A 22,015-nucleotide genomic window follows, 5' to 3' on the forward strand; every position below is an offset into this window, starting at 1 on the left:
TGAAACAGATCACTGAAAATATGCTGTCAGTGTGAATACAGTGCAGTTTCAGGGAATCTGTGATTTTAATCATCTCAGACAAGTACATTTTGTGTTTTGATTGATTCAGGGTTTGTTTAATCTTTCATCACAAAATAGAAAGTAATGATAGAACACATTTATCCAATGGACATCAACTCGGGGGGGGGGGGGGGGGGGGGGATGGGGGGGTTCTACAACTTCAAGTATTTTCACAAAAAAAGTCATGGCTTTTGAGTAACTGTTTCAGTTCACTTTTCCTGTAACTTTATGGTTGCTACCATATTATCCCAAACATAATCATAAACATCACCATCCATAACATTTTTTTCAGCTTACTTCCTCACAAACATGTAACATCTATTGCCACATCATTTCTCACTTATGCATGGATACTATTATTAAAAAGCACCAACAGCTACTATTATGTAGCTGCTTTAAAACTTTAAACACAAACACATCTCTCCCTAATGTCTTTTCTACTATTAAAATGCACTAATATGAGCTAAATGAGCCTCAGTTTGAGGTTGAATTGTTTTCACTCGCTGCGCTCCTTTGGTTCTCTGTATTTCCACTGGATGTAGTCGAAGATGTCCTTCTCGCTGTCCACCAGCAGAGGCTCTCCGGCCACACCTGGACCAAACACAGTCATCACACATAAAACTAGACTTTTGCATGGACAGAAATTCAAAGTCTGTGCAAATTTCTGGTTGTGGCTAGAATGGATACAGCTAAAACTGGAAGCGAACAATAAATTACATTTTCTACCTATTCAATTGTGTTTTATTAACGTCTACACCTACCTAACCCTAAATACACCCCCTACAAGGATGCAAAAACAGTTATTATTGAAAATTATGCTATATTGATGTGCGCAACTGCCTTAAACACATATTTCGAGCTCTTCTTCTGTGCTGTGATGTATAATTGTGAGTCTCACCAGTGACGCCGAGTGGACGGATGGTGTATTCGTTGAGCGTGAAGCCCTTCTCCAGCGCATGAGTCCTCATGTTCTTGTTAAATATGTCACTGCCGGTGAAGTACAGCACACCACAGTAATACTGATCCTTCGGGATGAGCCTGCAGATCCAGAGAGAGAGAGAACTACATGAGCAGTATGCTGGAAATACCACTAATGTGATCCTGGACCACAAAACCAGTCATATGGTTAAATTTGTTAACACTGAGATTTATACATCATCTGAAAGATGAATAAATACGCTTTCCCTTGATGTATGGTTTGTTAGGAGGACAATATTTGGCTGAGATACAGCTATTTGAAAATCTGGAATCTGAGGGAGCAAAAAAATCAAAATATTTAGAAAATCATCTTTAAAGTTGTTCAAATGAAGTTCTTAGCAATGCATATTACTAATCAAAAATTAAGTTTTAATATATTTACTGTAGGAATTTTACAAAACATCTTCATGGAACATGATCTTTACTTAATATCCTAATGATTTTTGGCATTAAAGACATCTATTTAGTAGTGATCTATTAGGCTGCTGTCACTTTAAGACCGAATGAATGTAATATAATGACAATTACATCAGTTTTCACACAGCTGTTTAAGTTCACTTAAGCCATAACTGACTGTATTTATGTGAGATACTCCACACAGTGGATATTTTGACTTCTGTGTGTGTATTTGACAATTCAGTAGCAGTTAATTGATAACGAATTGTGATTAGAAGGTAATTTTGTAGTATGACGAACTTGGTTACCTCTGATGAGGCTGTTTTTGTGTGACAGAGCACGACTGCTACTTGCTCTGATCACCCAGTTGTATTTTCCAAGAAATATGGAAATACGGGACAAAACATGTTGGGAAACTAAAAATAGAGCTGAGATATGGGACTGTCCCGGGAAAAACAGGACGTCTGGTCACCCTTATCTCAGAAGTAACTTAAACTGCATGCATAATAACTGATTTAATTAAAAAAAATATCAAAATAGTCACATCACAATATCCCTAATCTGTTTAGAAGATGAAAAAACAGGGTTATTGTTTACTAAAACCACAAAAAAAAGAGTTATTTGAAATACCCATGTTAAATTAAATAAAAAGTTCGAACTTATTTTATTTGCCAACTTTTCTCATTTATGTTTAGTTTAAATTGAAGTATTAAAATATCTAAAACTAACTGATGAAACCAATATAAAAATATGAAAACTAAAAAATATATATTAAAAAACTATATACAAAATTAAAATAAAATATAAAAACTATAACTAATTTTAAGTTTTCATAAAACCTATAATAGTATATCAATGATGATCACTAGAAAAGACATTATAATGGAAATATAGTTGAACCTGATGTCAATACGGCGGTGAAAACACTCTTCTTCATCTTCCTCTTCTTTCTGCAGCTGACACACACCCTGAGGAAAAACATGTCTTATTTATTACTCATTTATTATTATTTGACAGTCACACTGACATGGACAGAGACCCACCATAAACTTAGTGTCTCCTTTAGAAAGCGTGTCAGTAATGAAGCCGACGGACTCCAGATGATCCACGACGGCATGAAGGAGTTTGGGCTGCAGGACAGAAATCACAGAAGGAGTTATGAGAGGGAAAAAACATGCATGCATTAAATCATCCAGCCTTTAAAAGTGAACGTTCACCTGTTTCTCAGACTGAGAGGTGAAGTCTGGATGGGTCAGGAGTATATCAATATCACCACTCGACTCTGCTCCTGAACATTAACACATGCAATCACGGCACGGTTAGATCATACGAGTGATAACTGATGTCGAATATCTGGATCAGAATGATTGATAACCTCGTCTGTAGCTGCCACAGATGGTGCCGATGTACTCGGGGTCCACCACATCCAGCTCCTTCAGTATCAGAGCCTGCAAACATCAGAAAAACACAGTGAGACTTCACAAATCTGTAGAATTAATTCATTAAGATCACTGAACGAAACTCCAACCTCCATCTTCTGCATTTCTGCACGAGGGATTCTCTTCTCAAACTCTTCAAAGTACCTTTAATAGATGAAGACAGGAGCAAAAAAATGAACAACATCACCAATAAAGAGCAGAATGCATTCTTTAGAAATACATATAATTCACAAATCAAATATATGTCCAATAGACCAGGTTTTTTTTTTTTAACTGAGAGTGCTAATGCATGGAAAATGTTTAGAGAAAAAACTTTTTTTTTAGTTTAATAAATACTAAATAAATAATTAAACTGCAATCAATTTCAAATATATTTTTAAAACGACTAAAATATATTAAATAAATAAGAAAACAATTTATTAACAAATAATTAATAAATAATTAACAAATATTTAAATATTAGATAATATATAAACAGAACTTTTTAAACAATAGAACCACTAAAAATAAATATATACTAAACATGTTTTAAATATTATTTTACACATTTATAAAACTTTTAATTTAACAGAATCATATAGCAGAACTCAGTTGAACACATATTTATAATATCAATGTTTTTATACATGAAAATATATATCTGCCTTTTAAATTTAATTATGGAGGTCCCTCACAGGAGTATAATCATATTTGGGGACCTAGATTAAATATTAAGTAATCAAATGATCATAACTGTTGCCGTAAAACAATTCACTAATTCATCTGTTCGAATCTAGACTTACTTTAACCCGATCTGCTGATGATGGTTGAGTTTGTGCTCGATCTTCTTCAGATCTAAAACATCAGGTCAAAATTAAAACACATACATATGACAACAAATAATATATAATAATAACTGTACATACAAACCTTCTAAGTTCCTGACACCTTCATCGTAAAACTTCCTGGCTGCAGCAGGACTAAAAAACAAGAGAATGAATGAGAATTGAGTTTCACAACACTATTGTTATTGTTGTCTTGAAATCAAGAGTGTCGTACCCGATCCCAGTCACTCGGGTTAAGAAGTTGATGGAGGAGCTTGTGTCGTCATTGCGAATCTACAGACCACAAACATGTCCCAATCTACACAGATCTGTTTCTCATGTGCGCATTTATATGTTAATACTTTCATTAGCTTGTCAAAGGTAAAATCAGATATAAAGCATGAATTTCTAACACACTCAAAGACCTTTTCCAGCTTGCGCAGTTTTCCTGTTGTTAAAAACTCGTCGATTTTCTCCGCTATCTTTGCACCAACTCCATCCTGAGAGGAAAAAGCCATTCTTTATTAATAAACGAGTACTTAAATAAATCAACAAGCAAGTATTACTCACATTTAAGGACATTAATACTAGTAAAAACTAAAAATCTGTACCAGTTTCTTTGCTTCTGTCCCACTTTTGATCTTCTGGGGGTATTTGGCGATCACAGACGCTGCTTTTCTGAACAGAAAACACCAGAGAATGTATAAACATGAGTTACATATGTCTAGTTATGATATTATATCTTGTATTATTAAACATTAGATGAGTCTTACCTGTAAGCATTGTATTTATGGATGGCTCTGTTGACATTTCTTTCATAATTTGCCAATTCTGAAACGAGAAAGATCATTAAGACTAATAGTTTAGAAAAATATTACTATAAAATGCTTTTCGACATTTATCAAACAAATACAACAATCAGGAGACTCGAGTCAAAGCTGGGCTACCAAACAAGCTGGGCTGTTAAACATTTAAACATAAATATTTAGTAGGAAATAATTGTTAGATACGAATTATTTGTTATAAATTAAAACTGCGGACTTTTATTTTGTAGACGGAGCTCTAATATTGAAACTGCACTCTGATAGCATGGATTAAAACTGCTGATGGTTGCTGTATAATTTCCAATCGTGTGTAGAGATAGATTTAAAATCCCACTATAGTGAAGTTTCTTGTTTGAAACAGACGTTTTGATTGCAAAAGCGATCTATTTCTATTCATTCGGCGTTTAAAGGTCTAGTTAGCTTAGCCGCATGCTAACGTCATCAGCAAAACTCACCGATGAGAAAATCTGTGATTCCTTCGTTCAGAGTTTCCTGCGGCGCTTTTCTTTTACTCATAGCTGGGTGTTATTTAAAATATATGTGGATAAATGTGTTTATTTGCACTTTCTATCATTCGAGACCACTGCCCAATGCTACAGGACAAAGCCTTAGCATTAGCACTGTAGCCACGCAATACGGCGGGGGCGGGGCTTGAAGACCACGACCACTACGCTTCCGCCGACCAATGAGAGGCATCGATTTAATATATATATTTACGAACACGCCCCGTCACTGATAAATAAAGCCACCAAAAAAAGTACGTTTGGAATTTTATGAATGTTTTGTAAATATATATGACACCAGTTGATCATATGAAAAAACTGTTTTTACTTTTATGTATCGTAATAAAGCAATAGCATTCAGCTTGTAGGTGTGATGCGGATATTTTGGGGTACTTTATAGAACTTAACTGACATGATAAAGTGAAGTGAAGTGAAGTGACATTCAGCCAAGTATGGTGACCCATACTCAGAATTTGTGCTCTGCATTTAACCCATCCGAAATGCACACACACAGAGCAGTGAACACACACACACACACACTGTGAGCACACACCCAGAGCAGTGGGCAGCCATTTATGCTGCGGCGCCCGGGGAGCAGTTGGGGGTTCGATGCCTTGCTCAAGGGCACCTAAGTCGTGGTATTGAAGGTGGAGAGAGAACTGTACATGCACTCCCCCCACCCACAAACAAACACTCTTTTTTTTTGGTTGATGTAGATCTAATCAAAGCAGAACAGCTTGTGTAAGATGTAAAAGCACTACTTCTTAGTACTGCAACAACATATCAAAACTGTTAAATATAAAGGTTTGCTAATATCTCACTAAATGACAGCATTATGATTAGCACCTTGCTATATACTCAACAATTGTTACTACATGGCAGCAGAAATACTTTTGATTAAAAAATCTAGAAGTAAATATTCCATCATTTACAGACGGTTCTGAACTTTTAAACAAATCCAACAAATCCTATATGGAAACCAATTTCTGCTACAAAAGAGAAAATGACATAACATTTCATAATTAGGAGATAAAAGGTCATAATAATGAGATAAAGTCAAAACCTTCACATACTAAGCCATAATTGTGAGACAAAAGTAATTTATGAGATAAATAAATAATTATGAGATTAAGTCAGAATCATTACACACTAAGTCATCAATTTGAAAAAAAAAAAAACTTTTGGCAAACAGTCCAAATTTTAACAAAAATGTCAACTTCTTTGTCATGATTTAAAAATTTCTCACATAATTATGTTTTAGCATGTAATCATGTTGACGTTTTTCTCATAATATTTGACTTTTCATCTTATAATTATGACTTTTTTTGTCATAATTATGGCTGTTGAATCTAATAATGATCTAACCAAAGCATACGATTAGCAAAAATTAAATGTATGATTTCTGCCACTAATATGTGTCATATTTAGTCACAAATCTCTTTAGAATGTGAAGGGTTCAAATGCAGTGAACTCAGGAAATGAAAGAGCACCTGCTCCTAACTAATAAACACATAAATATAAAAGAAACAGCTTGATATGAGTTTGTTTTCTCAAGAGTTGACTTTATCCCTTGAGAAGATTCTGAAACGCTCATGGTGTTGGTTTTGATGGGGAGAGACAGCAGCTCAGTTTAATCCAAAATGATGCAATGATGCAAAGTATGAATATATGAGGAACACGTGTGTAAAACAGAACCAATCTGAATGTTTGGCTGTCTTTAATTTATGCTAATTTTAATAAACAAACAAAGATTCAAAGTGCATCATTAGAGTAATGAGAGTAATTAATAAAACACATACAAACTTTAATATTACATACTAACACTCAAAAGTCCTTAAGAAAGAAAAAAAAATATTATTTTATTCAGAAAGCATGCATTAAATTTAAATACAAAGACATTTGTAATGTTAGAGTTCTATTTGAAATAAATGCTGTTCTTTTCAACTTCTTTTCACAGTTTCCACAATAAAAAAAATGATACAGCAAAACTGTTTTCAACATTGATAATAATCAGAAATGTTTCTGCAGCGGCAAATCAGTATATTAGAATGATTTCTGAAGATCATGTGACACTGAAAACTGGAGGAATGATGCGGAAAATTCAGCTACGCATCACAGAAATAAATGATCATTTGCTATGTATTCACAAAGCAATCAGTTATTTTAAATAATAATAATGTGTCATTTTTGGGGTTAATGGGGTTAATATAATTTTAAAAGTTAAAATAATTACTAAGTTTTATTTATGAGTAAATATAGTTGTATATTATTATATATATTTATAAGATCAATATTAATTATTTTACATTCAGATCATAATGCTGTTAATATTCAGAGTTAATGTAATTTACTATAATTTAATATTTTAAAGTTAATATAATTATTATATTTTATTTGTTTTATAGTATATATCTATATACTTTATATTCAGACCAAAACGCTCTCAATATTCAGCATTAATATAATATAACTTTTAATATAATTAATATAATATAATATAATATAATATAATATAATATAATATAATATAATATAATATAATATAATATAATATAATTAATATAATATAATATAATATAATATAATATAATATAGGAAAAGGCTGCAGATTGAGCATGCGCGGTTCGCGTCCGTTAGAAAAAACTGCAGATTGCGCGTGCGCGGTGCGCGTCCGTTAGAAAAGGCTGCAGATTGCGCGTGCGCGGTGCGGGTCCGTTCCCCTTCAGTCTGTCCTTTCGCGCTGCACAGAAACCCTGTCAGGAACATTGACACACGGCAAACACGGTAAGCCTTTAGAGATTCATCCTCAAAGCATGCTGCACCGAAACATGACTAACTTAAATACACCACAAATACAGATTCAGCTGCATTTTTCTGAGAGATAATGAGCCCTGCTGTTGTGCTGGAGCGGTAACGTTAACGTTAGTTATTCCGACAGTTCACGTTCAGGGCCGCAGAGTCGTTATAACAGCATCATACCGATTGATTATTAAATCACTATCACACACAATCACCTTTTATTCAGAAGACCACGCGTTTTAATTCTCATGCTAGTGCGTTATGCGGCTAATCTGTGTTTTGACACACAACATGTCAGTGTTTCATCAAGGACACTGATTCTCTCAGCGTATGCTCGTGTAACTTTGATTTCAACGGGTTGAATATGAAACTTGATAAGATTTGAGTTTCACTGATCTGCTTGTTACAATGTAACACGGTTTCTGTGATCGTTATATTATTAGCAGAATAACGTCCCGCCTCTGAGGTAACTGTTAACGGCGCGAAATAAACCCATAAACCCGCGCAATGAAGCCAATAACGTCACTCTAATTGATACTGATAATTGATCTTGAGGGGATTCAAGGGATCAAACTGACCGTTAGACGCTATCTGGGCGTTGTGCGTGCGTGCGTGCGTGCGTAACGTCACGTCGGCCACACGCGATGCTGTGAGCCTTGAGCGACTTTATTTCTCTCTTTGTGTGGTTTGATTGGGACCGTGTTGGGAACTGATCCAAAAAATGATAAAATCCGCTAAAACATGATCTGAATGTTCATGTTTGTCCATGTATGTGGTGTTTGTTATATCAGGCGCATATAATGGAGCTCATTGTGACGTCTGCCATTGTTCTCTGATCTCTCATTGTTTTCCTGTACATTATAAACATGTTATTTTGTTACATTGTTAGGAGTTGGTAACGTGTTTAGGGATTTGTTTCAAATATGTAATATCAGTAATCAATTATGTTGAATTAAATTTTTTTAATAGTAATCACAGTAGCTTACTAAACCATTAGCTAATTAGTTTCTTCTTTGGTTTGAAAAAAAAAAAAGCTGAAACTCCAGCAGAACTGAATGTGAAGCCATAACTGAAACTGAAGCAGCTTTATTTTATTTTTTTTACATTCATAAAGAGTCATAATGCCATATGCAGTGATGTATAACAGTGTATTATGCATGCATTTGTGATTGGGAGGATTATTACAGAATTATTGGAAAGGTGATAATATATATTTTTTAGATTCTACTAATAAATGGCACCATCTGGTGGGTCTCTAGAGCAAAACACCCCAAAAAAAGGATAACTTATAGATAACTTAAAAAACACTATATAGTCAGGATGAGGTTGCATTATAAAGGCAGTAAGCTCTTACCACAGATGTTTTGAGATTGTGATTGTGTGTTCTTCCCATGAGCTCCACTCACTAATGGCCCTCGTGTCTAACGAGGACGTTCACTAAAGTGCAGTGATTTGTTCACGATGAATGAGCATCTGGCACCAGACTGAGTCTGTGAGAGCTGTGCTGCAGTAAATGGTGATAAAGAGCAGGTTGATTTTATATAGGCTTTTAAAGCTGGTAATGTAGAGCTGGTCACATGATCTCAATATGGTGATCTAGAATAAAACGTAGCTTTTTTTAGAAGACCGATGGAGTCCTCATCTCATGCATGCATGTACAATTCATTTCTTAAGAATGAAGCTACATGTGGATGCATGCCAGTGTCAAAGTGTTCAGTGTCCAGGAAAACATTTCCCATTTCGTAAGGCCTCACAGTGTAAGTTAAATCTATTTTTAGCTTGTGTGTGTCTGAGGATCGGAGGGTGGTGGATGCGCTCATAAAGACACTGCATCAGTATCCCATCATCACCTGGGAACAAGGGCAGAGGTTGCCATGGCGACCGCATCTGTCTGATCTCACACACCTGGTGATGCTCCTCAACACAGCAGGCACTGTGTTATACACTGTGTTATACAGGTATACTGATGGTGTGTGTTTGATTGTGATCTCTGACCCCAGATCATGTCTGAGAAAGGACAGAAGCAGAAAGGAAGCAGTGCGAGCTGCCATCACTGCACGCCAAAGACATGCGGTGAGTGACAGACCGAGAAAAGACGGACCAACAACAACCTCACACAGATAGATATATAGATAGATAGATAGATAGATAGATAGCTTGCTGCCTTTAGCTGCCACTGGACTGTCACAAGGCGTGTGCTGCGGATATTTGTAGACTGTTGTAAACATGTTGCAAATCTTTACATGTACGACCGATGAGCATCATCTCTAAAGTGTCTCCTTGTGTCTTTTTTTGTCCAGCAAACATGGCCGTCCCTCCTGCGTACGCTGACCTCGGCAAATCTGCCAAAGATATCTTCAGCAAAGGATACGGTGAGTGACTTCACATTACTGTAAAACTGTTACAAACATGATCTCTTCAGTGTCATTTCAGTCAGATTTCTGTAACGTGATACTGACACAAGAGAATCAACACTGACCTTCTGACAGATGGACTATGGGTTCAGGTCAAAGGTTAAATGACAGAAAAGAGTTCTAGAAGAAAAAGGCATTGTTTTTCTTCCCAGAGCCTCACAAAATGAAAGTTATCATGTTCATTCATTATTTATGACAAGCTCTTTTTATTTTCTCAGGCTTCGGAGCTGTTAAGTTGGACCTGAAGACCAAGTCTCAGAGTGGAGTTGTGAGTTGCTCTTTTGCTCTCTGTTTCTTCACTGAGTGCCAACAAGTACCACGATACTAATCAACCAGTACCATAGTAATGTCTGTGTTGTGTGTATATGTGTGTCGGTGTCTTGTGTGTGTGTGTGTCGGTGTCTTGTGTGCAGAGGTGGAAAGTAACGAATTACATTTACTCGCGTTACTGTAATTGAGTAGCTTTTTTGTGTACTAATACTTTTTAAAGTACTTTTTTAAATCTGTAATTTTACTTTTACTTAAGTATATTTTGTTTGAAGTATTGTACTTCGCTACATTTTAAAACACATTAATTACTGAGTAAAAAAAAATAAAAATAAAAAAAATAAATCGCTCCCTGGAAACTACGGCAGTAAATAATGGGCAGGAGGGCAAACTGGCGCTAAAATCACAAGAAAGATGCAGACGGACAAAACAGGCGTTAGTGGTGCAGACACCGCTGAAAACGAAACCCCGTCATATTCTGAAGTTGAACTCGAAGGAAATGAAGTGAACCCATGGCCATATGTATGCTCTATTATGCAGTGTAAGCTGTACTTGCCTAGGAAGTAGCAGCTTATAAAATCTCGACAAGACATACCCTGCTACCCTTCGCAAGAATGTAGAGGTAAGCTAAATAATTGCATCGTTGCATTGGTGGTTAAAATGAAGCTTTGACATTTTAGCAAGAGGTTTTGCACAAATTAGCCAAAAAGACAGTGGTGAGGAGTGTGCTATTTTTGTTTTAATGATGTGCGCGCGCATTTATAGTGCGTTCTTTCACTTTGTGATTCAGTCTCCTAAAATGCATTTAGAATGATCACAAAATTGAAGATATAGGGGCAGAAAATTCACATATTTATATAATTTCATATATTAAATCAAAATCACACAAAAAATGCCATCTTTTCCTCCAAAAATCATCATGAATATATACATACATATATATAACAGTTCAGTAATAGGGTGACCACCCGTCCCGCGTAGCGCGTGCGCGCACAGCGTTTGAAGCCCAATTCATGCGTCCCGCAAATTGAGACTGTGTCACGCAAAATCAATGCTTGCTCAAAAAAAGTTGATGGCTCTATATCCTCGAGCCCCAGGCAGCCAAACGAACATTACTTGACAGTTCAGCACGCTACTGCGAGAGCGGGAGTGAGCGAGTTTGAATGAGAGATGAAGTTTACATCTTTATTATTTCTGTTTTAACGTTTTTGCTACATTATTTATATTAAAATATGTTATGTAGGCAATAACTCAGTTTACTATTTGACTAATTTACTGAGGTGGCATCGTTGTTAACTTACAAAAATGATAATTTGGTGGATAATTGACATTTTTCCGTTAATAACAGGTAGTGTATTCCGATGTAAAATTAACAGTCGCCTGTGGACGCTCAACAACCATCTTACCTGAGCTCAAAACGCTGCTTGAGCAAGTGTCAAGATACTAAAAGTAATAAATACATAATTATGAACGTTTATGTGTGTTCATTTTTGTTCTCAGTGCGTTATTTTAATAGCAATTAATGATTATGAACATAAAGCATTACAATATATATATATATATATATATATATATATATATATATATATATATATATATATATTATTACTATATACTATCGATGAAACCACAAAGCTGACGCGGGAGGTATGTATAACTGCAATATAAAGTAATTTTGAGTATTATTGCTATTAGTATTATTTTCTAAAATTAGGTAGATGTAATATAAAAGTACACATGGCAAAGTTTTTGCAACAGCTCCAAGTCTCACGCGCAGTGTAGGTTATACGTCACTGTCCGAATCCGTTCACTTATTTATTTATTCACTCCTTCCTGATATAGTGAACTCAACTGCCATACACTATATAGGGATTAGTGAATGAGTGAATTCCCTTCCCTTGAGTTGTGATGTCAGACTTTTTTTTTTTTTAACTTTTCCTGTGGTGTTGAGCAACTACAATTCATTTTAATCCTATAATTTTATATTATAATTTATTTAAAGTGAATAAATTGTAATGAAAAATTAATAAAATAGCTAAAGTAAATCGTAAGTGGAAGTGCATCTGTCAATTCTGTCATGAGCATACATCAGCAATTACACATGTTTAGGGGAATAGGGCATTATTAATATACCATGTAAGGTGGTATGTGCTAGAAATGGGTAAACCACTATCAGTGAGTCTGCCCATGGGGTGTCCCACATTGTCCCTCAGAAATGTACCCCTTGTCCCCACTTGGGCTTATTAGCAGGTGGTCACCCTATTCAGTAAACATGTTAGTAAGTAAACAAGAGACTTGCGTTTTAGACACCATATTGCCTTTTTTAGCTCTATTTCTACAACAGAAAATAATTCCAAACACAGCCACCAAAGCACAGTTTTGCGTCTCTGAGCAACGTGACAGTGTTTCGTTCCTGAATGAATCAACCGTTTAAATGATTCGGTTCAGTCGCAATGACTCACTTATTAACAGAGACTTGCTGACACATACTGGCCATTTTAATTTCACATTTAAAGTATCTTTTGATTTTTTTTTTAAATAATTAATTTCTTATCATTTCAAATGAGTATTCAACATTTTATGTCTTGTATATCAAAACATTATTCATGCATTTGTAACTGCAGGTTAAATGCATTCTTGTCCTGCACTAAACAGTGTAATACATCTAAATGCCACTTCCAATGACTCTTCTGTATTTCCTCTGCATTAAAAGATGAGTTTGTTGATGCTGATTTGCCTGGTAACAGCCCAAATGTTTTATTATTCTAAATAACTGATTCCTTTAATTAAAAACAACTAGTTTGAGATTAATAGACCTATACCAGGGGTGTCAAACTCAGTTCCTGGAGGGTTGTAGCCCTGCAGAGTTTAGTTCTAACCCTGCTCCAGCACACATATCATGTAGTTTTCAAATAAACCTAAATGATTAGATTAGCTGGATCAGGTGTGTTTAATTAGGGTTATATCTAAACTGTGCAGGACTGTGGCCCTCCAGGAACTGAGTTTGACAACCTTGGCCTGTCCCATTTTGACTCCCTCCCACTGTTAAAATGTAACTAAGTAATTTTTACTCTGAGTAAATTTTAAATGAGCTACTTTTTACTTTTACTTGAGTAGATTTTTAGACTGGTACTTTTACTTGTACTTAAGTAAAATTTCATTAATGTAATGGTACTTTTACTTGAGTAGAATATTTTTGTACTCTTTCCACCTCTGCTTGTGTGTATGTATGTGTGTGTGTGTGTGTCTGTGTCTCGTTTTTGTGTCTGTCTGTCTCTGTGTGTCGGTGTCTTGTGTCCGTGTGTGTGTGTGTTTGTGATTGATGTTCTCCAGCGCTGCTCTCGTCTGTATCTGGGTCAGAACAGTCCTGTTCCAGACGTGGTTATTTAAGTATTATTAATATACAACTGTAGTTTATATTAATATTTAGATTTTTTTTAAATGTATTTAAGAATTTTTATAATTTCTGTATTTTGTTTTTAGAATAATTTTACGTAATAATTTTTATAATTCCCATTTTAATTTGAAAGTTGTAGTAATTTTGTTGCATGGTTTTGTCATTTTTATGTTTTTATTTCATGTTTAGTTTTATTTATTTAATACTTAATATTAAACTTAGTGCAAACTGATTCTTTTTATTAATTTTTTAAGATAACTTATTAATTTCAAGTACAGAATTTCTTCATGATTTTGGTTTTAGTTGAAGTTAATGATAGTACCCCGGTTCAGAATCAATCTGAATGTCTGCATTGTGTATCTCTTTTATAACTCGTTTCTTTCTGTCTTTCTTGCGTTCTTTATTGGACGTGGATGTCAGATGGTAAGACTGAGATGTTTTACATGAGAATGTGAATTTAAATCTGTTTTAGCAGTAACATTGAGGTTTCATGTCTGGCGTTGCTGCGTGAGAATGATGTTCCCATAATTCAGCTTAAACCAAATACACAGTGGCCTCAATATAGCTATCTGGTTTATAGGTTATGTTCTGGTTTCAGTGTTTTTTTTGTTTCTTTTTTTACCCCTTCTGGATTATATGCAGATGTATTTAATTAAAAATGTTATTCAATTAAATATATATAATTAATTTAATTGTGTATAATAAAAATAATAATTAATAATATATTTATATTATGAAGTTTAATTAACAGATGGGACAGCCAAATAAAATACTGAGATAATGCTGAGTTACAAACTAACTGGGTTCTAACTAGGCCCCAGTATGAACGGACATGACTTTATGAGCAGCTCATGCAGCCCAACTCTCCTCATCCTCCTCCTCCTTCATTTCCTGTTTATCTGTGAAACCGTCCTCTTCCTCTCTCTATTCTTCTTCTCTTTCCCTGCATCCTTTCACTGTGTTTCTCTGTCGTTTCTCAGGATTTCACCGCCGGCGGCTCCAGTAACACAGACACCGGAAAAGCGTCTGGAAACCTGGAGACCAAGTACAAGGTGAAGGATCTGGGCTTGACTTTGAACCAGAAGTGGAACACAGATAATGTTCTGACCACTGAAGTGACTCTGGAAGATCAGGTGAGTCCAGGTCACCAATCCTAACCTTATGCAGAAAGCGTTTAAATGGTTAAATAATGCATTGTTTTGTCTTGTTTCTGTGTAGCTGGCCAAAGGTCTGAAGCTGGGACTGGACACTTCAGTTGTGCCCAACACTGGGTATGTCAACACTTTAACTGAACAAAAGATTAAGTTTTGTTATTGAAATAAAAGTCACTTTCTGCATTTTGAAATGTGACCATTGTGAATTGTTGCCATCTTTTGCTGTATTGAATATTAAATTATTTTATTATTGTTTAATAAAAAGTAATATTTCTATTTAAAAAATAAAAAATAGGATACCTTAATAGAAATAAACCTATACAATTATTAATAAAAAAAGAAAAGTCTTAAAATAAGATAATAAACATGGATGATATTATTATTTTATTAAAATCATATTTAAAAAATAATACAAATAAAAAATACAAATCTTAAAAATAAAAAAAAATCATCATGTGTGTGTGTGCCTGTCTCTCTGTGTGTGTGTGTGTCTATCTGTCTGTCTTGTTTGTGTCTTGTTTGTGTGAGTGTGTGTCTGTGTGTATGTATTTGTGTCTGTCTGTCTGTTTTGTGTGTGTGTCTGTGTGTATGTGTGTATGTCTGTTTTGTGTGTGTGTGTGTGTGTGTGTATGTGTCTGTCTGTTTGTCATGTGTGTGTCTGTGTGTATGTGTGTCTGTCTCTGTGTGTGTGTGCGCGTGTGTGTGTGTGTGTGTGTATGTGTGTCTCGTTTGTGTGTCTTGTGTGTGTCTGACTGTGTGTATGTCTGTCTGTCTTGTGTGTGTCTGTCTGTGTGTACGTGTGTTTCTCGTTTGTGTGTCTTGTGTGTGTGTGTGTGTGTGTGTGTGTGTCTGTCAGTCTTGTGTGTCTGTCTGTGTGTATGTGCGTGTCTCGTTTGTGTGTGTGTCTGTATGTTTGTCTTGTGTGTGTGTATGTGTGTGTGTGCGTGTGTCTGTCTGTGTGTGTGTGTGTGTGTGTGTGTGTGCCTGTGTTCGCCTGTGTGTGTGACTGATTGATGTTCTCAAGTGCTACTCTCGTCTGTATCAGGGTCAAAACGGTTCTGTTCCAGACAGTGTCATTTTAGTATTATTAATATACAATTGTAGTTAATATTAATATTTAATTTTTTTTAATGTATTAAATTTAAGATTTTTTAAATCTATAATTTCAGTATTTGTTTTTAGAATAATTTTATGTAATTTTATAGTTCCCATTTTGAATTGAAAGTTTTAGTAATTTTGTTGCAATGTAAATGTCCTACTAAAAATAAGTAACTATCTTTAATAAAAGTTAAATTTTGTTGATTTCTATTGTTTTTTTTAAATGTGACTTGTCACCATGTTTTCTGTATTGAATATTAAATTTGGATAAATATGAATGATTATCTTTAATTCATGAAATTTTGTACAATAAAAATAAGATATTAATAAAATAAAAAAAAGTTATTAATAAAATAATATAAAATAAAAGTCTTAAAGTGTGTGTGTGGGTGTATGCATATGTATGTGTGTGTATATGAAAATCAATGAAAAACATCAGTAATTTTCAGAAACTGCACTGTCATCCTCTCTCTGCTTTCTTTAGGAAGAAGAGCGGTAAGCTGAAGACGGGTTATAAGCGTGATTACATGAATGTGGGCTGTGATATAGCTTTCGATCTGTCTGGACCGACGGTTCACGCCGCAGCCGTTGTGGGTTATGAAGGCTGGCTGGCCGGGTATCAGATGGCCTTCGACATGGCCAAGTCCAAACTGGCTCAGAACAACTTCGCTTTGGGCTACAAGGCAGGAGACTTCCAGCTACACACCAATGTGTGAGGAAACACTCCAGCAACATTCACACGAATAATACCACTCATATATACATTTAGATTTTCATTTAAGTTCAGTTCTGCTCACCAAACCTGCATTTATTTGATTCAGAGTACAGTCAAATTCCGAAAGATGTTATCTATTCAAAATAACAGTTTTCTATTTGAATGCATTTTAAAATGTAATTTATTCCTGTGATTTCAAAGCTGAATTTTTAGCATCAATACTGCAGACACATGATCCTTCAGAAATCATTCTAATATTCTGATTTGCTGCTCAAAAACATTTATTATTATTATTATGTTGAAATCAGCCGAGTAGATTTGTTTCAGGTTTCTTTGATGAATAGACAGTTCAGAAGAATGGCATTTATCTGAAATAGAAAGCTTTTGTAACATTATAAATGTCTTTATCATCCCTTTTGACCAATTTAAAGCATCCTTGCTGAATAAAAGCATTCACCCCCCCCTTCCCAAAAAATAAATAAATCATAGTGTAAACATTGATAATAATCAGAAATGTTTCTCGAGCAGTAAATCATCATATTTTCATGATTTCTGAAGATCATGTGACACTGAAGACTGGAGGAATGATGCTGAAAATACAGCAGAGCATCACAGGAATAAATTACATTTCAACCTAAACAATTATTTTTACTGTTGTACTTTGGATCACATAAATGCATGTTTGGTGAGCAAGAGAGACTTTAAATAAACACTTACAGTTCTTTTGACTGCTAGTGTAGTGTTGTGAAGTTGATGGTGTTGTGTGCTGCAGTAATGATGGCACAGAGTTCGGCGGCTCCATCTATCAGAAGGTGAACGGTCAGCTGGAGACGGCGGTGAATCTGGCCTGGACCGCAGGCAGTAATAACACACGCTTTGGCATCGCTGCTAAATACCTGCTAGATAAAGACTCCTCCATCTCTGTGAGCACAGACCATACATCCACATATAACAGCTGACCGCTGTCACTGACTGAGGATGATGAATAACCCTGTGTCTCTCTTCAGGCCAAAGTCAACAACGCTAGTCTGGTTGGAGTGGGATACACACAGAGCCTCCGTCCAGGTGAACAAACACCTTCATGTCATTTAAAATCAGACATACGTTCTATAGCGAGAGGAGTTAAAGTTTGTTGGCTTAAAAGATTTCACTCAAAGCAAAATATCATTAACATGTTCTTATTGATAAAAAGTAAGTTGTTAACATGATTTAGCATAGTGCTAGTACAATCTAGCACATTGTTTGCATGTTTTAGCACATTGCTAACTTGTAGCAAGCATAATTGAACATGTTTCTAACATGTTTTAACATCTTTCTGAAATTTTCAGCATGTTTTAACATGTTAACCTGTTTTAGCATGTTGCAAGCATGTTTTAGCATGTTGTTAGCAATATTTAACATGTTGATAGCATCTTGGCATGTTGCTTAGTATGTTTTAGCATGTTGCTAACCTGTTTTAACATGTCGTTAGCATTATTCAACATCTTTTAACATTTTTTTTCACGTTGGTTACCTGTTTTATGATGTTCCTAGCATTTGTTTAATCAATATTTGACATGTTGAAAGCATGTTGCTTAGTATGTGTTAACAATACTAACAATATTGAACACACTGTAGCACATTTTACCATGTAGCTAGTATGTTTTAACATGTTTTTGGCAATATTTTATGTTTCTAGCATGTTTTAACATGTTTTTAGCAATATTTTATGTTTTAGCATGTTTTAACATGTTACTAGCAATATTTTGTTTTAACATGTCGATAACCTGTTTAGGCATGTTGCCAGTATGTTTTAGCATATTGTTAGCACAATTTAACACATTAGCATGTTAGTATATTTTAGCATGTTGATATTATGTTATATTGCAATATGATTGAAGATGTTGCTAACCTGTTTTAGCATGTTGGTAACATTTTACACATTGATAGCATGTTGTTAGTATGTTTTAGCAATATTTAACACGTTGCTAGCATACTTTAACGTGTGATGCAGCGGTTTTGACCCGCTCCGTGAAAGCTTGTGGGATTTTTAACAGTTTTGATCGTCTGGTTGATGAATACTGAACAGTCTGAAGGTCTGAGTGGAGTCTGGTGGCTGTAGCTCCAACTCTCTAGAAGGAGGTACTGAAGACAATATAAGAAGTACTAGTGAAGCATAATAAATGCAGTATCTTCCGCAGGTGTGAAACTCACTCTGTCCGCTCTGATCGATGCTAAGAACTTCAATGCTGGAGGACATAAGGTGGGCATGGGCTTCGAGCTGGAGGTGTGATGACACAGACACACACTGATGGGAAGTAAAGAAACACGGGGAGCTGACGGCACGACTTCAGCCCCTGCAGAAACACACGTCTAATCTGGCCTTAAAACCCTTGTAGAACCAATAAGAAACCGGATCAGCAGTCACATGATTCCTGGCCACACCAATCCTCCATCACCAGCTCACTATTCAACAACAGCTTCCTCTTTAATGTTACACAAGTGGCACCATATCATTTCTTTACTGGATAAATATTGTGTTTCTGGTTTCTGAACAGTCACACAGGATCTGATGTGTTCATGGGTTTAATGATAAATCACGAATGGCTCGATGAATGTCAAGCCCCTCACGTTCATTGCCCAATGCATAATATTTTATCACAGGTTTGTTGTCTGTGTTTGTGGGCTGGAGTTTAGTTTTTTGTCTTTATCCCCATAAAAAAGTGATTTATGTTAAAAGAGGAGGACTAGAAGAAGAAACTGATGATGTGGAACTCAATAAAGTGGAATGTTAACTGAATAAAACCTAGTTTCTTTTGGATTTATCTTTGTTAGAAAGCTAAGTGTTCGTGTATTTAAAATATGCGTGTTTAAAATTAAATGAAATTACACTTGAAAACAAAAACATAAACCATACTTGTATACAATTTATTTTTTTGTTGTTGTTGTGCTATTATAGTCAACTAAAACGATCGAAAAAACATGAAATAACAAAGCACCAAAATAACAAAAACTAAAAAAAAAAAATAATAATAATATATATTATATATATACTGGTATTCATATTACAAAATGACAAAACTGTAAATTAATAATTGACAATTTTAGATATTCTTTTAAGTATAAGTTTAAGTACTGGAAATGTTTTCATTAAAAAAAAACATGAACACACAAAATACTTCGGTGTACAACATTTTATTAATTTTTTTTTCTGTGTACCAAAAATGCTATTTTTCTTAGCATGTAAAAATAGTTTCCATGACTAAAAAATATTGCATGAGTTCATATGCAAACAGGTTTACTTTCGGTCATGAAATCTTAACAGCATTATAAAGGATGAAAACAATAACAAATGTCCAAATTTATACAGACCCCTACTGAGAGATCAGACCTGAAGTGTCTAGTCACAGTGAGGTAATGAACTAGGATGGATTTATGTTTTTATTAATCCAATAAGCAGAAGTTTTTATCCAAAGTGACTTACAAATGAGGTACAGCACAAGCCATTTGCCATGGAGCCAACAATATTTACACTACATTAATACGTGAAGAGAAATTTGCATAGAAAACATCAGAAAGGCTGGAAAATTGTCAAGTGTTCTGATGCAAGAATTCTTCACATTAACATAAAGGATTAAAAAAATATATTTAAGGCTTCATAACCTCGTATGAAATGCATAGAGTAAATGAGTCAAGTGTGAGTCCACAGGAATAAATTGTCAGCACAGACGGCCTGCAGTATCACGTTCCTCCTGTTGGTGGCAGTATAACATTGTCTGATTTTGAGGTAACAGTCTGATTCTCTGACAAACACTCGAGTGCAGGTAACCTGTGTATCCTCAGGATCAAGCCAGATCCTGCCCCCCGTTCAACCACTTCCACTCTCTCAGTATCTTTCAGAAAAAGAGATAAACGTCAGTGATCAATATAATCTCTGATCTGTGTGTTTTATGGATATGCTTCCTGTGGATGGATTCAGGAGACATTCTTAAAGGAATAGTTCACTTAATGTATATTTGCTCAATGTGCTCACCCTCAGGTCATTCAAGATGTAGAGTTAGTTTCTTAATCAGATTTTCTTTTAAAGAAATATAACATTGCATATGTGTCTCATCAATGGATGCTCTGCAGTGAATGGGTGCCGTCAGAATGAGAGTCCAAACAGCTGATAAAAACATTGTGAAGTTTTTCTAAGCTGTTTGGACTCTCATTCTGACGATACCCATTCACTGTAGAGGATCAAAGTGATTGCAAAGTGATGCACTGCTGCATTTCTCCAAATCTGACGAAGACACAAACTCATCCTAATCTTGGATGGCTTGAGAGTGAGCACATTTTTATCAAATTTAATTTTTGCTGAATTGGAAGTTCAGTAACGACTACAAATACGAGTGAAATGGTTCTATTTCTCAAACGAGTTACCTGCATGCTGCTCTCTGTTTCCTGAATGGTGTCCTGCACTAAACTCTGCAGGCGGCTCTCAAACATCTTGCTCTCTTCAATCACAAGCAGAGAGTCGTCTCTAAACACACACACACACACACACACACACGAGAGAGAAACACTCATGATGGAAACATGCATGCAAATGAATGCAAAGTGTCTCAAGCACTGGACTCACGCCTGTGGTATGTCGGACGCTCTGTGGGACATCAGCGGGTGTGCAGGGGCCGGTGGAGTCCGTCCTCCGTCTGGACTGCCGCTCACTGGACTACGAACCTTACTCTAAAACACACACACACACGCTCAAATCAAGCACACGGCATCGTGCATGTGCTCACACGCATGCTGTAGAAGGAGTATGAATAGTATGCATACACAGGCCACTTTGAGCAGGTTCCACAGCTCCTTCTGTCTCTTCTCCTGCAGATGCTGAAGCTGTTGCTCGCTGCGAGCCATCGCACTCACCGTCCCCTCCACACGCGGCAGCAGCTCCAGAACCCTCTGACGACACACCATCGTCTTACTGCACACACACACATGCACATTAGAATTTACCTTCATTTTAGACATTAAAAATAAGTACCATGATCACTGAGCTGGTCATTCTTTGACAGTATATAGGATAGAGCAAAGGGAATGCAAAGAAAACACAAAAACATGTTGAAATTATCAAGTTAAACGTACAAATTTAATCCTAATTAGTTCGTTTTCAATGCAAATTTATTGAATCAATGCAAAATGAATAC

The 22,015-nt window shown here is 35.5% G+C and overlaps 3 protein-coding genes across 5 annotated transcripts in view; 1 reads left to right on the top strand and 2 right to left on the bottom strand.

The window, feature by feature from the left end:
* Positions 1 to 389: 389 nt before the first annotated feature.
* On the bottom strand, positions 390 to 5,150 carry LOC132098140 (DNA polymerase beta). Its single transcript, XM_059504301.1, has 14 exons — positions 4,956 to 5,150; positions 4,450 to 4,507; positions 4,288 to 4,354; positions 4,102 to 4,176; positions 3,912 to 3,970; positions 3,783 to 3,832; positions 3,656 to 3,707; positions 2,963 to 3,017; positions 2,810 to 2,882; positions 2,652 to 2,722; positions 2,478 to 2,564; positions 2,335 to 2,402; positions 959 to 1,098; positions 390 to 651 (listed from the first exon to the last, which is right to left on the bottom strand). The coding sequence occupies exons 1-14, from the start codon at positions 5,014 to 5,016 to the stop codon at positions 557 to 559; spliced, it is 1,011 nt and encodes a 336-aa protein (XP_059360284.1). The 5' UTR covers positions 5,017 to 5,150; the 3' UTR covers positions 390 to 556.
* Positions 5,151 to 7,648: 2,498 nt separating this feature from the next.
* Positions 7,649 to 19,631, top strand: LOC132098134 (voltage-dependent anion-selective channel protein 2-like). Of its 3 annotated transcripts, none has more exons than XM_059504289.1 (10): positions 7,649 to 7,787; positions 9,803 to 9,875; positions 10,103 to 10,174; positions 10,435 to 10,484; positions 14,861 to 15,013; positions 15,099 to 15,151; positions 16,617 to 16,844; positions 17,620 to 17,770; positions 17,855 to 17,912; positions 19,028 to 19,631. In XM_059504289.1, exons 2-10 carry the CDS (start codon positions 9,806 to 9,808, stop codon positions 19,117 to 19,119), a joined length of 927 nt encoding a protein of 308 aa, XP_059360272.1. In that variant the 5' UTR covers positions 7,649 to 7,787; positions 9,803 to 9,805; the 3' UTR covers positions 19,120 to 19,631. The 3 variants fall into 3 exon arrangements, with proteins under 3 accessions (XP_059360272.1, XP_059360273.1, XP_059360274.1); XM_059504290.1 differs by having other exon boundaries at positions 7,694 to 7,787; positions 9,761 to 9,875; XM_059504291.1 differs by lacking the exon at positions 9,803 to 9,875 and having other exon boundaries at positions 7,717 to 7,787.
* A 492-nt stretch (positions 19,632 to 20,123) lies between these two features.
* Positions 20,124 to 22,015, bottom strand: part of LOC132098135 (inhibitor of nuclear factor kappa-B kinase subunit beta-like) — a 26,193-nt gene continuing 24,301 nt past the window's right edge. Inside the window, exons 19-22 of the mRNA XM_059504292.1 lie at positions 21,645 to 21,792; positions 21,448 to 21,551; positions 21,249 to 21,348; positions 20,124 to 20,719 (exon numbers count right to left, since the gene is read on the bottom strand). Coding sequence (XP_059360275.1) covers positions 20,672 to 20,719; positions 21,249 to 21,348; positions 21,448 to 21,551; positions 21,645 to 21,792 — 400 coding nt within the window. The 3' untranslated portion in view covers positions 20,124 to 20,671. The remainder of the gene's footprint in view (positions 20,720 to 21,248; positions 21,349 to 21,447; positions 21,552 to 21,644; positions 21,793 to 22,015) is intronic.

Source organism: Carassius carassius, chromosome 21, assembly GCF_963082965.1.
Source record: "Carassius carassius chromosome 21, fCarCar2.1, whole genome shotgun sequence".
NCBI classification, from domain to species: Eukaryota; Metazoa; Chordata; class Actinopteri; order Cypriniformes; family Cyprinidae; genus Carassius; species Carassius carassius.

Bases quoted from the DNA above. Each gene is read 5' to 3' on its own strand.
- LOC132098140 (XM_059504301.1), bottom strand. From the start codon at position 5,016: ATGAGTAAAAGAAAAGCGCCGCAGGAAACTCTGAACGAAGGAATCACA. The intron at 4,508-4,955 runs GTGAGTTTTGCT...TTCTCGTTTCAG, and splicing joins AATCACAGATTTTCTCATCG to AATTGGCAAATTATGAAAGA. The intron at 4,177-4,287 runs GTACAGATTTTT...TTTTCCTCTCAG, and splicing joins GGACAGAAGCAAAGAAACTG to GATGGAGTTGGTGCAAAGAT.
- LOC132098134 (XM_059504289.1), top strand. From the start codon at position 9,806: ATGTCTGAGAAAGGACAGAAGCAGAAAGGAAGCAGTGCGAGCTGCCAT. The intron at 10,485-14,860 runs GTGAGTTGCTCT...GTCGTTTCTCAG, and splicing joins CCAAGTCTCAGAGTGGAGTT to GATTTCACCGCCGGCGGCTC. The intron at 15,014-15,098 runs GTGAGTCCAGGT...GTTTCTGTGTAG, and splicing joins AAGTGACTCTGGAAGATCAG to CTGGCCAAAGGTCTGAAGCT.